The sequence below is a fragment of the Hydractinia symbiolongicarpus genome, chromosome 9 (assembly GCF_029227915.1).
Source record: "Hydractinia symbiolongicarpus strain clone_291-10 chromosome 9, HSymV2.1, whole genome shotgun sequence".
NCBI lineage: Eukaryota > Metazoa > Cnidaria > Hydrozoa > Anthoathecata > Hydractiniidae > Hydractinia > Hydractinia symbiolongicarpus.
Window position 1 is genome coordinate 4,788,112 of NC_079883.1, and position 15,475 is coordinate 4,803,586.

The window sequence follows — 15,475 nt, forward strand, 5'->3', positions numbered from 1 at the left end:
AAATTATTCCTGAATATAAAACTGAGCTATTTTTTCCTTTCTTTAAGCCTACCACGCTTAAAAAATATGAAAATAAGCTGTAAATTTTCGAAAATGGCGTTATTAACGAAGTTTGTTAGATGATGTTACGACCAAGTTGGTCATTTTTAAATCGGGAAACATGACTCAAAAATATTTAGAGGCATCCTTAAAGGCTGAAATACACTATCATTTTTTACTTATTTTTTTCAATCGAATCTATTGCTTTAAAGTTACGCAAAAGCACTATTTCAATGAAAAACAACGCGCACCTAAAATCAAATGAGAAAGGCTTCGAAGTAAGGAGGAATTAAGAGTAATTATTTCTTTAAAACTTCTAATTATTAACCAAATTCTAGGTTATTCTGTTATGTGGGTCTGTAAGATGACCTACTTTTCTATATACTAGTTATGGCAATGAGGTACGAAAATATTACAGTTCAATCTTAAAATTAAAATTATCTTACAAAATCGAAAAATTAAACTCTGCACTTTCATTCAATACGAACCATTACGTCATACCAGTGATTAGGGACGCTGTCAAAAGTGCTTACTCATCATTCATCATCAACAAATCGTCTTTTTTCATGATCGCCTCTTCCAGCTTGCTTATATTTTCCGTTGTGGTTAAGTGTTTAGCCAGTTCACTCAACAACGTGAATGATATATTTGTACTCAACGACGGATTAATCAAATGCAAAAAAATACTCGACCATAATTCTGTATTCCAGCCGCTAAAACAGAGTATTTATTTAAAAAAGGTTGTCTTAAAAAATGTTAAATTAAAATTGAGATTTTCAAAGAAGAGCTAATTTCAGGATTTCACAGAAAAATTTAAATCTAACGAAAATGTTCAACAAAAAGTAACGAAATCAACTTTCGTATTAACAGTTTTTCTCGTCCACGTTATAAAAAATTTCAACTTGCCCAAAAAGTCTGGAAGTTCAGGACTTCATAAGAAAACTATTATTTAAGATACCTAATAATCACTTCGACATGACCAACTAGGAATGTAAAAAGTGAGATAATTCCCTTTCTGCATGATTCATTATCAAACATTAAACAAAATTAAGTTTAAAATGAAGAAAAACAAGTGCACGGGAAATCAATTATAGATATTGCCTTGAATTTTCAAATATCAAAAAAACATTTTCCAGAACCATTTTCTAATTCCCAGACTTATTAGAACTTGTTGGAAGCTTTATTACGATTTTGATTCGTCAGATTCGTTAAAAAAACAATTTCAATTTAATTTTATATCAAAACCAACAAAAATAAACTTAGACTTATCATCTAAATTATGGCACAGAGTTATTTAGTAAAAATTATATTCAAAAAGCTATTTTTTTGGTATCTAACATTATAAAAACCACCATAATTATTTCTAGAAATATCAAACCAAATTCTCTTAATTAAAAGAGTTACAAAAATAAGGATTGCCAAAAAATATATATAATTAGGATAGCCCTGAAATTGCTAAAAAATATTTACCAAGTTTTCGTGGGTTTTTTAAAAAAGTTTCTTTTGCATCACTCCCGAATTTGTACGACAATGGAAAGATTTTGCTGACTTAGTGCTGACAATGTAAAAAATCTAGCATACCTTTTCATTGGATTACATATGCGTAGCAGTTTAGTCTTGGGTTCAACATAAGTGTTCATGAAATTTTGAAATATTAGCACGTGGATGGTTGCAGCAACTGCGTATAAATCAACCTAACAAAAGCAACAACAGTGTGTGACCACAGCTTCTATGGTTTAACGCAAGATTTGGGAAACATCTGTCGAAAGCAACAATTTACTAACAAAAAGGTGTTCACTCATTTTTTAACACTAAATTCATTTTCCAGTTTTTTTCACTAAACTCATTGTGTTTTTTATACAACAGCTCGAATCTCATACAAAAAACATCTTTTTCTGCAGTGTTCTACAGTGTTCCAAAAAGATAGAAAAAAAAAAAGATTTTCAGAAGTTATTCAAATCAAGTACTGGAGTACTTAAGTAAGTATTGGAAAGTAAAAAAAGATTACAACAGCTAAAATTTCTACCTTTAATTTATTAACACCAGGCTTTTTTAGTCCGGGGAAGGGGGAGAGGGGATAAAACGGACGCTGGTCATAAATCCGGAATTCAAGTAAAAAAAAAATATTTCGATGACGTCATAGGGATCAGAAATGACGTTACACAGCTAAAATAGACCAGTTTCCCAATTTCTCAATAAATTTAAATTTCTCGCATTACTGACCTGAAATGTTAGTAGGCTTATTTACGGAGTAGAAAAGAAATTTGTTTCAAATCAATAAAAGAATTTTAATGACGTCATTTAATCAGAAATAATGTCATTTCTCTATATCAATACTTTCTTCAAATCTGGTCTATATTTTATCCCTAGGACCGATATATCTCCTTAGTAACACCTAAGCATCCACCTAGTCACGAACATGTAATAAATAAATATATAACTAAAACTCTTATAACTAATAATTTTACACCACTCATACATGCAGGTTATCACATCCACAAATTTACAAAAAAAATAACTCCGTCCGAAAAAGTGTAATACCATGCGCAAAGTATAATTTTTTTTAAAAAAAGTCAAAGATTCCGCAGGTACTTAATTGGCAAGCTCTAATATTTTGCGAAAACAAAAAATTTGATGTCAAGATTTTGTTTTTCAATTTATACTGTTTTTCAAAAGCGTGTATGTTAGAGAAATAAAGACTGTTAAAGTTTAAATTCACATATATATCATATGTAGTTCTAGTTAAATAGATAAAACTAGTCGTTAGCCCGTGGAAAATCCACGGATTCGCCCGTCCTTTTTATACCGCATTGCGTGCTTCTCTCTATTGCGCTGCTAAGCTACCATTTTGCGTGACAGACAGGCAGACAAACAGACGTATACAGGCATTATAATATAGAAATAATCAGTATAATTGTTTAGTATAACTAATTTTTGTGCATTTCGCGAATAAGGAAGTTCCCAATACATTTCATGGGTTTAAAACTTAGGTTAGGAGGGCGCCAATTTTTAGTTTATTTAGTGTATTTTAAAGGTGTTGCCGGTCTGCGTATACTGTGTGTTATATATGTTAGAAATGTTTTCAGATAAAACAATACGTTATTTTGTTGTTTTGAGGAACGGAAGAAAGTAGCAACACAGTATTTTTATTTTTATTTTGCCAACATCAAGAACTTCATTCATGGTCATATTGCTTATGAAGTTTACTTTTTTTTTTGATTCGTCAGCAAAACCAGTAGATTTTAATACAATTTAAAAGTATAAAAACAAACAACACTGGCTGTTCATGTTTTACAATCCATTAGATGATCTACATGAGGACATTGAAGTAACGTTAAAAACACACATACAAATTGACGTCATCAGCTTTTTGCTACAATGACTATTTTCCCAAACTTTGCAGGTCTAAACCATTATTTTCAGGATTTTGCAGAATTTGGTGTTCCAAAAGCACACGTTCATATGTTACACAATGAGATATTTAAAATAAAATTAAATAGTAATTCACACTTTTATTTAATAATTTTATAAACAAAAGAAAAATTTTCAACCGCCTCAGTTTTCCCCTGACTCAAAAATAATTTCTTGAGTACTTCATCCAGAGAATTTATTTTTGGAGACTTTATTGATTCCAGTAGTTAGACATGTTAAAAATTACATGGCTGTCAATTACCTGGTATTTCCATGGTCTGCCGGTCCTCATTTCTTCACATTCGAAGGAGTCAGAGTTGTTGGAACCAGTAAACATCACATTATTTGGATCAGGCATCAAAGATAAATCTATACTGCTGCCAAAATCTTTCAACTTTAAACACCTCATCGCCAATGGACCAGCCTCCGTCAAATCACTAAACATAAAAAATAACCAAGAAATAAAAAAATACCATTGTAAACACCCAAAATGATCCAATTAAAATATAGCAAATATATTGAACTACCAATTAGCTTGCAGAAAATTTTCTGGGGATATGCGTCCATGGATGATGTTGATATTATGCATAGTATGTATAATACGAAGTATCTCGAACGTATACAACATGGCAAGAGGTTCTTCAATAGCGCAGTTGTGTTTTTTGTGCAATTCGATTAAATCCTACAAAATACATACAACGAAGGTACAATAACATAATATATATAAAAATTTAGCAAATATTTATACAAGTCCCTGCAAGGCTCAACAGTTTTGGATTTTAAATAACACTCGGAAAATATGGATTTTAAAATCCCTGGCCTGATATTGACTAAAAACGGATGTGAATTATCGCTCCATATGTCAATATGTCGCCAACAGAGCAGTTTTAATTTTGGACCAATTTTGGACTAAACCAGTAACAGGTGATGGAAAAAAAACTGCGAAGAACATTTTAAGCAAGCTCGCTATTATCAGTATCAGTTTTAGCTGTAAGAATAGGGTGGAGGGGAGGGGGTGGAGGGGAGGGGGCGGAGGGGAACTAAACTAAGGGGATAAAAAATAAATAGGGGAAGGATTGGGGTAAAATTGGTTTCAAAATATATCTGGTTTTTTATTGTCACCAACCTTTAATGTTCCTTCACTGTAGAACTGTGTTTCTACACACAAGCAATCAGAGTATTTATATAGCATGTTATGATGGACAAAACTGTTTTTCTGAAAAAAATAAATAAATAAATACACAAGCTGTCACAGGAAGTTCAAACCTTGTATCAAATAAACAGAAGAGACTTACATAATCTTGGTTTAACTCTGCTGACAGTCTGTTGTAAATTTCATTAGTGATGTAAAAGTCCCATAATATTTCAAAATCATCACTCTTTGAAATCTAAAAAAACAAGACAAATATTTGGTTAAACAAGAAATATTTGGTTAAGCAAGTCAACAGAAATGAAGTATTAATAACAACTTTGCTCACCTTTAATGAAACACTTTGGTTTTCATGGTTAACTGCTTTGTATGTAGCAGAAAGACCACCTTTAAGCAAACATTTATTGATGCGGATATGTCTCGGACCTAAAAATATTAAGAAATTATCATTGATGTGATCTGAGACACAGAGCAATCAGTAACTGCCTTATACTTGAAATTCAAGATAATCATCTACCCAAAGCTTGTTACAGCATAGAAATCAACGCTAAAACAACCCACTATGAATTAACTTTACTTCCAGAAGGAGTGCATTAATGTTGTAAAAAGATCTCATGTTTTGACTATCTAAATTTTTTATGCATATACCATAATGCTTTGACATGAGTTATGTTTTGACATACTTCGAACGAATTTTTGAAGGCAAATATCAGCAAGATTTTCTAAATACAGTGGATTCTTGATACAATGAACCTCCAAGGGGAATAAAAAACAGGTTGTTATATTGGGAGTTTGTTGTATCGAAAGGTGAGAAAAAATCAATTTTTTTGGCATAAATCCTTTAGTTAGAACCTTTTTAAACTAAAGCGCTTTAAATTCGTATTTTTACCTAGGATCCTGTTCAAAAGCAAAATGATAACGAATTTGAATAAACACGAGACGGTTAAAAACTTTGTTCGCGCACATGTTTCTTTTATCAACATGGGTTTGAATGTAATCTATAAGATTTTCCTAGATAAAATGCCTGTTATTACGACAGTAGAAATTTTTTGAATTATAATTTGGTCCGTTAAATCGAGAGTTCACTATATTAGGGGTTCGTTATATAGAAAGCATTTATAAGAATCCACTGTGATAGACGAATACGATACCTAGATGTAGTTCAGTGCTTGCCCCTTGTAACTTTGGAAGTGGTCCGGATACAAGTAAGAAGTTTTGAGATGATTTTATTTGAGGTTCAACCCCTGAAAGTAAATGAGTTTTCAGAGGATTGGAGTATATGTCAATACACAACTCGAATTTTTCTGACACATCTTCATTGCTTCGCTCTTGAATAGTGCTCAAGTTGATACTGGACTGAGATTGCAATTCAGAGATGTCTGGCTTCATAAATTTTATTCCAGTAGTAATCTCACTCAGATTTTGGCCAAATGTCACAGAAGACCAATCTGATGACGCGGGAGTCGAAACTGGCCTTGTAGGCATGCCTATATAGCTTGTTTTTTCTTCATCTGGTATCGTAGGATCAGTTTTCATGTGATAATCATTTGACTGCCTATGATAAATTAAAATAAACTATTACAAAAATTTAAAACATATGCAGAATTCATTTTCTTTAATAATTTTCATTGTTGCTGAAGTTAGCATGACTGCCTTTACAAATTCCAAGGCATTTACAGGCCGTAAGTCTGTAATGTGCGCATGGTACAACATGCAACTAGCTTGTTTTAAATTTTTGTGATTTTTTCGTTTGTTATGGTTTAAAAATATACCTGGATTTGGTATATTTCGTCAACAATACATGGCCAAAAAAACTGTGAATTTATATATTGCCTAACAATATAAACAAAACAGATACATACTCCAAAACATCGTTCTTGTCTGTGAAAATATCAAATGCAGGTTTCGTAGGTTTCTTGTTTTTATTTTTATCTTGAGGAATTTCTTCGTCAATCTCGCTGTATATTTGAAATGGTTTTGTTGACTTTGAAATCCCAGGTGCATCACTGAATATCGAGAATTGTTTGCTATTTTGTTGTTTTCCAAAATTATCAGTGATTTCTGTGCCTACATAAAAAAGTTAAATTAAGAAATTATTTAAGTTAAAACACATTGCAAGACATTGACTTTCTGTCTTGTGCGTCAACTCACATTGACAATTTTAATTTTTGCTGATTTTTATCTAAATTATCGCATTCGTTTTTTTCATTATGTGCTTATAACAAACTACAAAAATTATTAAAAAAAAAAGAAATTATTACGAATCTTAGGCTTATTATCTGTCTTTAATAATACATTATTTTGGAATTATATACAGTCGAACCTGTGTCCACTCCGGGGACTTAAATTTAGTGGTCATCTCAGGCAGGTACAACAGATGACTAGGAAATGACACATTGTGAGGACCTAAATGTGGTTGTCTGAAACACGTGGCTGTCTTATACGCATGGTTTTTATAGCAAGTTTGGCTGAAATACTGAAATAGGTAAGAAACTAAATGTCTTTTTTCATATTGCCTAAAACCCTTCGAACCACATTTTATCTTAGATTCACGCTTGATTTGCATTGCTGTGTGAATGACAACCTCTGTTACTACAACCACATGTAAAGGTTCCTATTGACATGCAAAGGCGAAGCAATTCTAAATCTGTTTAGAAGAAGAAAAACATTTTATTAGCATAAAATTAGATAAAAAAATAGAAAACATAAACCAAGAAAACATAAAACAGGACAGGAAGATGAAAAATCATGTCAACATAACACATGTTTTTTCACTATCCTGAATAATTAATAAAAAGTCACAAAATGTTAACCCCTAAGACGCTATGCTTCAGAAGTTATTACATGAAAAAATGGAAGGGGGGGAAGGGGGTTAAAGAGTTACCTTGTGCACAACCAGCACCACCATCATCAAAGTACATGTCAAAATTTAACTTTGGCATGCCATCAAAGGAAATATTGCCTTTTTCCTGATCAAATGATTCAGAAAACATTGCCTTCACATTGCTCATCGCATTTCGTGTGTAAACCGTTGGTGAAGGTGCGCATAAGTTTTCTCCTTTGTATGTCATCGTGGGTGTTTTGCTCAAAACAGACTGTTGAAAACACATTTCAGATAAATGCTTTGAATTGGTCTCAAAATCTTCTGAAGCATTCAATGCTTTTAACTGTGCAATCAAACTTTCGTTTTGCACATCAGGCATAGCATTGTCAGGATATGTTGCATTGTCAGTGCACGACGTTGTTACAGGTTTTGATTGGCCCTTATTTTGCAACATCAGTTTCTGCTCTCCAAAAATATCTAACGTGACACCTGAGAGTGCACTCAATTGTTTTAACTGCTCCAGTTCATCAGCTTCCACTTTATTGACTATATCTTGTGAAATACTGCTACCAACGTTATCTACACAAATCTGCCTTGTCTTGTCTAACTCGTCTAAATAATTCTGAGTGCTTGGTTTTAATTTTTGTATTGGTGATCCAAACTCCATTTTTTCAATGTTATTTCCCATATTATTAAGTTTTATAGTACGGGTTTGATCAAGCTCGGACAGCATAAAATCTGTTTTACCAGTACCAGGTGATGGCATAAGAATGTCAGTATTTTGATGGCTGCTTTTCGTATTTGGTGTTTTCATGTGCACATCTGTAACAGGTGGAAGCATTATTTTGTTTAAAATCTTAGTGCTTTCGTACTTAGGCAGCCCAAACGTGTTTTCGCCCATTGTCTTAAGAATTAATGTAACATCTGAGGGAGCAGCAGATTTTATATCAGCATCAAAAAACTCATCATTTACGTCATTGTCAATTATGGTGGTTAGACACGCTTCTTCAGAAATTGCAGGTGCTTCAGATGCTTGATTCTTGATTGGTTCGTTTGCAAATGTAAGTTTGGAACGTACACCTTTCCTAAAGTAATAGAGAAATCTTTATTGTGTTTTATACAGAACAAAGAAAGCAAAATCATTTTTTTTTGCAAGGGAAAATTGTTTGATTTCCAAATCCTATTCGTCCAGCATTTCTTGCAACTCTTGATAAAACACAGACTTATTATCTTATTCTACTATCTTTTACTTTTCAAAAAATATTTTTTTTAATTTAAAACAATTTTAAAAGAATTTAACTAGTTCCTTAAAATCTTTATCTTTTATAAAAACATTTTTTTTGAGAGAGCACATTTTAATCAGAGTCACCATGAAATATATTAATATATTGCGCTCCTAAAAAAATGGACTTTGTGGAAGGGTTGAATATACTGAAAAAAAATTCCAGATCATTGGGCAAGATTTAATTTTATTCACATTTTTTGTTTATGTCAGCATGGGGAACAGTGATATAAAATTCCATTGTTTCAGGTTTATTTTTATTTATTCTTCTTTTTAAGTTGTGAATGAAGCAAGGCTACCAAAGCTTTACTTTAAATGCTAAATTCAGTCTAAAATCCCTTGATTGAATAGTCTGATGTCGAATTTCCTCACTTATGTTATGTTATTTTGCCTTTCTAGCAGAAATTGTTAAACACCCCTGGCTTCTTAATAACATCACTCTATTTGTTCGTTTCAATAGAGCACACACACAAAAAAATATCTCAAAGATGCAGGGTTTTCTTGTTTACAAAAGTAAAAAAAAAAAAGTTGTTACATTAACTACTAGTGAAAAATACTGTTTAATTAGTTTTTATTTTTTCAAAAACTACTTCAGGTAAAAGTAAATTTTACCTCGTCATAAAGTCGAAATACTTAGGTGATATGTTTGAACTTTATTTAAAATTTTTAAATATAAAAAAAAACTGTTTTTTTAATGCTTACCTTGAATGTGTGTTGGAGTATTTCGGAAGTTCTGATTTTAATTCCTCAAATGATATTTCTTTGGAACCCATATAAATAACATGTTTGCAATACTTTAGAACAACGTTTGGATCAGACTTCTAAAAATTAAAAATAAAATAATAATAAAAAGGAAAACAAGAATAGTGTAATTTTGGCACTAAAACAATTTTACAGTCAGAGGATTTAAAAACAAGATCTAGAGTTCACAAAATATACATCTACCAGCGGAAAAAATGATTGCAATTATATTTTGATTTGTAGTTGTACAGTTCACTACAGTGGCAAAAGTATGGTTCTATTTCAGGTTTAATAAAATAGTTTTGTAAGAAAGTTGTTGCTACTTCAGCATATTGAGATGTGTTATGGAATGAAATTTGCTTATTTTGATTATAAGTTTTGGTTTTTATTACTGTGACATCCGGGCACTCAAGTTATCAAAATTAGTCGCAAAAATCTTAAAAGCAGCACTTTTTAGATGTTATGAAAAAAATATAAGACAGAATTTATGAAAGCATTATCAAATGTCATCTCTGGTTTTATACTTCATATGTGCTCTTTTGTGACATAGTGAACTCTAAACATTTGTGTACCTTCACCGTAACTTATTTATTCCACTGACAGGTATCTCCTTTCCTTCCTTATTTTGCAAGTTGTTAGTTTAAGTATTAAGAATTATGTTGGAATGCAGAAAATGATGAAACATGGACAGCAATTCTACTTAAATTATTCCTAGAAGGAAAATAAATACCTCATTGGGGTCATAAAATCGATATGGATCTCTCTCGGATTTCCTTGTACTTAGTGGTTTACGAGCACTCAAAATAACTTGTTTTGGTGTTGGGTTTTGTGGCAGTGCTTCTTCTTCAGAATATATATTAAATTTTTGCGAGACAGATGATACACCACCTACACCTTTTACCTACGTAAAAAATTAGCATAGATTTATTTCAAATAAAAACATTCTAACAAATTTATTTTGCTCACAATACATATTCCACATGATTGTTTTGGAATTTACTGATGCAATAAACATTTTAACTCTGTCACAAAAGAGTCTGCATATGCAACTCACCCTTGCTCCTTTTAGCATTTCCATTTTCTTTTGATTTTCTCTATGTATTGCAGGGTCAACAGGAAGTTGTTTTATTTGACCAGTGCCTGCCCCAACAGGTAGAGCTGGTGTGGGGTTTTCATCTCCATATATAGCAAACCCTGAATGCTTGTTGGACTTGCTATGAGAGCTTCCAGCATTTACCTTTGAGGAACTATTTGCTGTTAAAGAGAAACAACATTAACTATATGTCTACACCAAAATACTGACATGTTTTTTTATTTACTTATTTTGCCCTTTTTTTAATTTTGAGCTATTTTTGTGTACAAGAGAGTGTGAAAGAGTAAAATTTTCAAAATACAAGTTTCAATACTGCTGCACCTAATTACAGTTAAACTGTGTCTGAATTAACTCTCGATTACTAACGAAAAATATATTGTTGTAAAAAGGTAACATTTATACGAACATTTTAGTAATTGCTAGTACAAATTCTCTCAATATATCTGCATACAAAAGGTTCCACACACGCTAAATTTAAATAGGAGTAAAAACATTTTGATCCAAAAAAAAAGGTGCTGCATCAAAAGATATGCAAAAATGAGGAAAGTATAGCATGGGGTTATCTACGTAGTTAATATTGAACTGCTATCTAACAGGGTACACTGATCTTGAATGAGTACTTACATTTCAGTTTTACTCTATCATTTCCAATTTTTCCATGTTTACTGACTTTTAATGCACCAAGAACTTTTCGTGTACTTTGTTGCTCTGGTTGTGAAATATCCTCAGTCTCAGTCCTCTTACACATACGATGATCAAAATCTCTATATAAAATTGGTGCAGCTTTTTATTGTATTTCTTTCAACTGTAATTGTAACATTCCACTTCGAAAATAAAATCCTCATACTTACATTTTACTTTGCCGAAGAATACCAACAGGTTCAGCATTTCGGTTAATCCCAAGATTATATAACTCATCAGCTTTTTTGAAAGAACCTATCAACTCCAAATGTTCAGCCCATGATTTATAAAAAATTGCTAATGATGTACCAATATCTTGATCAAAGAGATATTTGAAAATCTCATTTGGGTCATCCATCCTTTCGCTCTAAACAAACAACATCAAACGGATTACAGTTGATAAACATTTTGTACTTATTTTTTGTTATTCCAGAAAGTATCATTATCCTATCTACAGAATAAAGGTTACAGGAAATTACCCTATGTACAGATCAAAGGAAATTGTCACTCTTATGCACAAACAAGACTAATAAAAAAAACTATTAAACAAATTTTGTAGTGTGTGTCTTCAACTTATTATTTAATGCAATTTGGTAAATGTCTGTTGGCATAATTCTATATGTAGTAGTTATCGTACAGCGCTAAAAAAAATCTTTTAAATATTTTTTTTAAGTTTATTAAGTTTTCTTTTACAAATTTTATGTGCCTATATAGCTCATATTTTGTTAAGATCAGCCAATCAAAGTGTGAGAATAACCATACCATATACGATAGTAACCGCTGAAACGAACACAACCGTTAAATGATTTTTAAATAAAAATAGAAATATAACTATGATAATTGACAGTTACATAAATGCAATCAATTTTAAGTTGTTAAATTAAGCTCTATACACACTTACCAGTTTTATCCAAATGTGAACAAGCTTGCCATTTTGATTGAATTCAGGCTTGTTTTTGTAGTGGGCTACACATCTTTTCATCAATTCTAATGCCTCTTGCCAATTTTTAGCATAGTGCTGTTCCATCCAGGAAATATAGCTAGTTTAAAAAAAAAACTACAAAATTTCAAGTAAAAAAAAAAATTATAGCTAAAGCCAAAGCGGTTAATAAGTACTATGCATCATCAGCATGAGTGTTCAATAAGAACATGTTCACTACTTAGCATTGCGCAGAGATCTGTCCCTTGGGTATTCAGTGTGGCCTAGTTGATGTCGTGGGTTTCAATATCATATGAACTCTGAATTGAAAGGCTCACAGTTCAAATTCTACACTAAGATAAGCCACGATACAAAAAAAGCTTGTCTTAAGATGTGTAAAAAAAGAAACCATCTTTTTCTTACCTGTACCATGAATCCAATTGTTCTTCCCCTTCTGTGCATCTTAGCTGTGTTTCAAAATCTCTGCAAAATAGCAGAAATAAAACTTAGAAGCTTGTAGGAAATGTTACAGCAAGAAAAGAACACATGGAAGCTTTGTTTAACAGGTTTGAATCAATCGACTCTCTTGATGATATGACATATGTTTAGAAGAAAACTTAAGCTTTGTATGATTGCGTTAGTGTTACAACAAAATATGTTGATTTTTAAACTTTGCAATCCTGTTTTTATATTTTAGTAAAGAATGATGATGCTAGCTAAGCTTCATTACATTCCAACGTAATAGTTTTTGTAAAAAAAACAACAATAAATCTTAAACATTGCATTTGGATGGTTTTATACGCAAAGATAAGAATGTTTAAGCTTTAATCCGAATCTTTAAACCTTAGTAACAAATTATCACACTTTTCAGCTCCAAACGGTTTCTGCAGACTACCATTTTTACCACTTATGTTATAAAAGTTTTAATCGTATTTGAGATCATAAATGACATCCTAGCTTTTTTAATATGAGACATTATTTAGCATAGTCTATTAGTTATCTTTCATTAACTATATCCCACCATACGTTCCTTCGCAAACACCACTAAACCAATCATGAAACAAAACATGCATACATTTGAAGGTAAAACAGGTCATATACATTCACAACACTATATTTTTTAGGAAGTACAAAGTACAAAGCAAAGTAGTTCCCATGTCATGTTCCCATTAATTTTTTCTCCAACTTTTTTTCCTGTATAACTTCATAATTCCTGGGACAAGGACTTGACGCAGATGAATTTGAGTTAACACAGTCTAGAACAGATTCGATCAATAGCGCCATAGTTTAGTGGTTATAACTTTCACACATTGTGCAAGACCGGGGTTCGATTCCCCTTGGCTGCAATTTAATAGGGGCAAGTGAATGATACCATAGACCCGGGTTAACCCAAGCCATGTGAGGGAAACTGGGCAGATGGTGCACTGTGCGGGCCGTTGGATTTGGCAGGAAATTGTCTGGTAGCTCAGAATGAGCATTAAATACTCTAGGACTCCTGGTCTAAGCCATGGCCCCTTCTGGAAATAATAGACTGGGTATATCCACCTTTATTTGAAAGGATAGCGATGTAAAATATGCACATCTAAGAAGATCAATGATGGGGTATATCAATGCCCTTTTTCCAATCCAGCCGATGCTAGCACAAAAATGGACGTAAAACCAAGAACGAAGAGGGTGCTGATAAGCCGCAAACGCCCGCATATATAAGGGCGACTTCGGGCGACTTTTCGAATTAAATTGGCGGTTGTCGCCCGGAACCGCCCGCACTTTCCCGAAACTCACCCGGAACATTCCCGAATTGCAATTCCTTGTAACAAACCATGCGGACGATAGTTGGAAAGGCGCTTGAACATAAAGGAGTTATTAAAGTTATTTATCAAGTAAATCTTATTTTAAACTATCAAAAACGGTTCTTTTAAGAACTTCGCTACCACATAGTAAGTTTATTTTAATTTTTATAGTTTTTTGAATCATTAGTGTCTGTTTTTCTTTTCTTTTTCGGGCATTGTTCAGGTCTCTTCGGGGTTTTTCGGGCAAATACCTGATTTTTTTTTAAAACGCCTAACTCTCCCGAAAACGCCCGCACTTTTTACGGCGTATGCGGCTTATTGGCACCCTCGTCAAGAATGAAGATGATGATGAAACATTTGTTCCTGCTTAATAGCACATCATGTTATTATATTACAATAAAATCAAACATGTACATACTAAAAGATACTTACTGTATAGCATTTCGGAACACAACTGAGTCTTCAGTCATAGCCTCTTTGAGGTCCTTCATTCGTCTACCACTTCGCAATGGGTGGATATTTTCTTTGGATAACTCCCATTCATTATCAGCTTCCATTATATATGTTATTATGTATACCCTAAACATTAATAAAAATTAAAAGTAACTATAGGCAAATTCAGAACTACAGAAGTGCAACTTGCATGCAGACAGCTGGAACTTCTAATCTAACAAATTAGTAAAATTGCCGAAATTTTTGAATTTCACTTGCCCACAAACCTTATTATTTGTTAACCAAATTACAATGACTTTAACCTAATAGGTGTCACATTCTCTGCCTGCGCAGGCAGAGCATGTGATACATATTTATCAGCTGCCCACCCTCTGCTGGCTGAACAACTCTATAGCATAGCTAGCTTTTTCTGGCTAGGTTAGCTATAAATAGAAATAAGGTATTTAAGACAAATAAAATATAACATATATATTTTAAAACGTAAATAATTAAACTTTTAAACTTTAAAAGTATATAGCTAAACATCAAATAAAGAGTCAAACTAAAAAAGAAGTGGCAAAAATACAGTTTATTTTGATATCAGCTGCCATTTTTTGTTTTTCCGCGCCACGCAAACTCCGCCGTAGAGGTTATGGGGGAAGGCGCTAGACCAAGGTACCCTGAATAAAAAAGTTTTGCGGCATTTTTTGCCTCACGGATAAACTAAACAGCCTCTCCTCTTCATAAAACAGCTTATTATATATGCCCAATATGTCTATCTTTTTTCCACCCTCATATATTTAGAAGAATTATATACTGGTTAAATAGGGAATAACAAAAGAACTAAGAATTATAGCAAAGGTGAAACTGTTCGTTCAATTGTTAACTTATAAAAACAGGTATGAGAATACAAAACGAAAACTTAGAATTTGTTGTTTTTTTTGCTCCACCTCTTAGGTCCTTTTTACGCAGTTATGTACATCAAGATGAAATTAAAAAAAAAAGGGTCTGGGACAAGGTTGAGCCTCAGTTGAAATGTAATTCGAACCCCTCTCGAATTTACTAAGTTAACCGCCACAAGAAAGGATCTTTGATTTATCTAATCTACTTGTT

At 32.4% G+C, this 15,475-nt stretch overlaps 1 protein-coding gene across 1 annotated transcript; it reads right to left on the reverse strand.

Moving 5' to 3' along the window:
* Positions 1 to 378: 378 nt before the first annotated feature.
* Positions 379 to 14,529, reverse strand: LOC130656376 (uncharacterized). Its single transcript, XM_057459214.1, has 18 exons — positions 14,363 to 14,529; positions 12,564 to 12,623; positions 12,123 to 12,261; positions 11,392 to 11,588; positions 11,165 to 11,304; positions 10,502 to 10,701; positions 10,178 to 10,348; positions 9,409 to 9,527; positions 7,485 to 8,509; positions 6,463 to 6,667; positions 5,752 to 6,155; positions 4,929 to 5,026; positions 4,746 to 4,838; positions 4,577 to 4,666; positions 3,978 to 4,132; positions 3,713 to 3,887; positions 1,621 to 1,733; positions 379 to 752 (listed from the first exon to the last, which is right to left on the reverse strand). The coding sequence occupies exons 1-18, from the start codon at positions 14,515 to 14,517 to the stop codon at positions 569 to 571; spliced, it is 3,723 nt and encodes a 1,240-aa protein (XP_057315197.1). The 5' UTR covers positions 14,518 to 14,529; the 3' UTR covers positions 379 to 568.
* Between the last annotated feature and the right edge of the window lie 946 nt (positions 14,530 to 15,475).

Excerpts from the sequence above, each read along its gene's own strand:
- LOC130656376 (XM_057459214.1), bottom strand. The coding sequence starts at position 14,517 with ATGTTTAGGGTATACATAATAACATATATAATGGAAGCTGATAATGAA. Across the intron at positions 10,702-11,164 it reads TGATAGAGTAAAACTGAAAT|CAAATAGTTCCTCAAAGGTA; the intron begins GTAAGTACTCAT and ends TCTCTTTAACAG. Across the intron at positions 10,349-10,501 it reads AAATGCTAAAAGGAGCAAGG|GTAAAAGGTGTAGGTGGTGT; the intron begins GTGAGTTGCATA and ends TTTTTTACGTAG.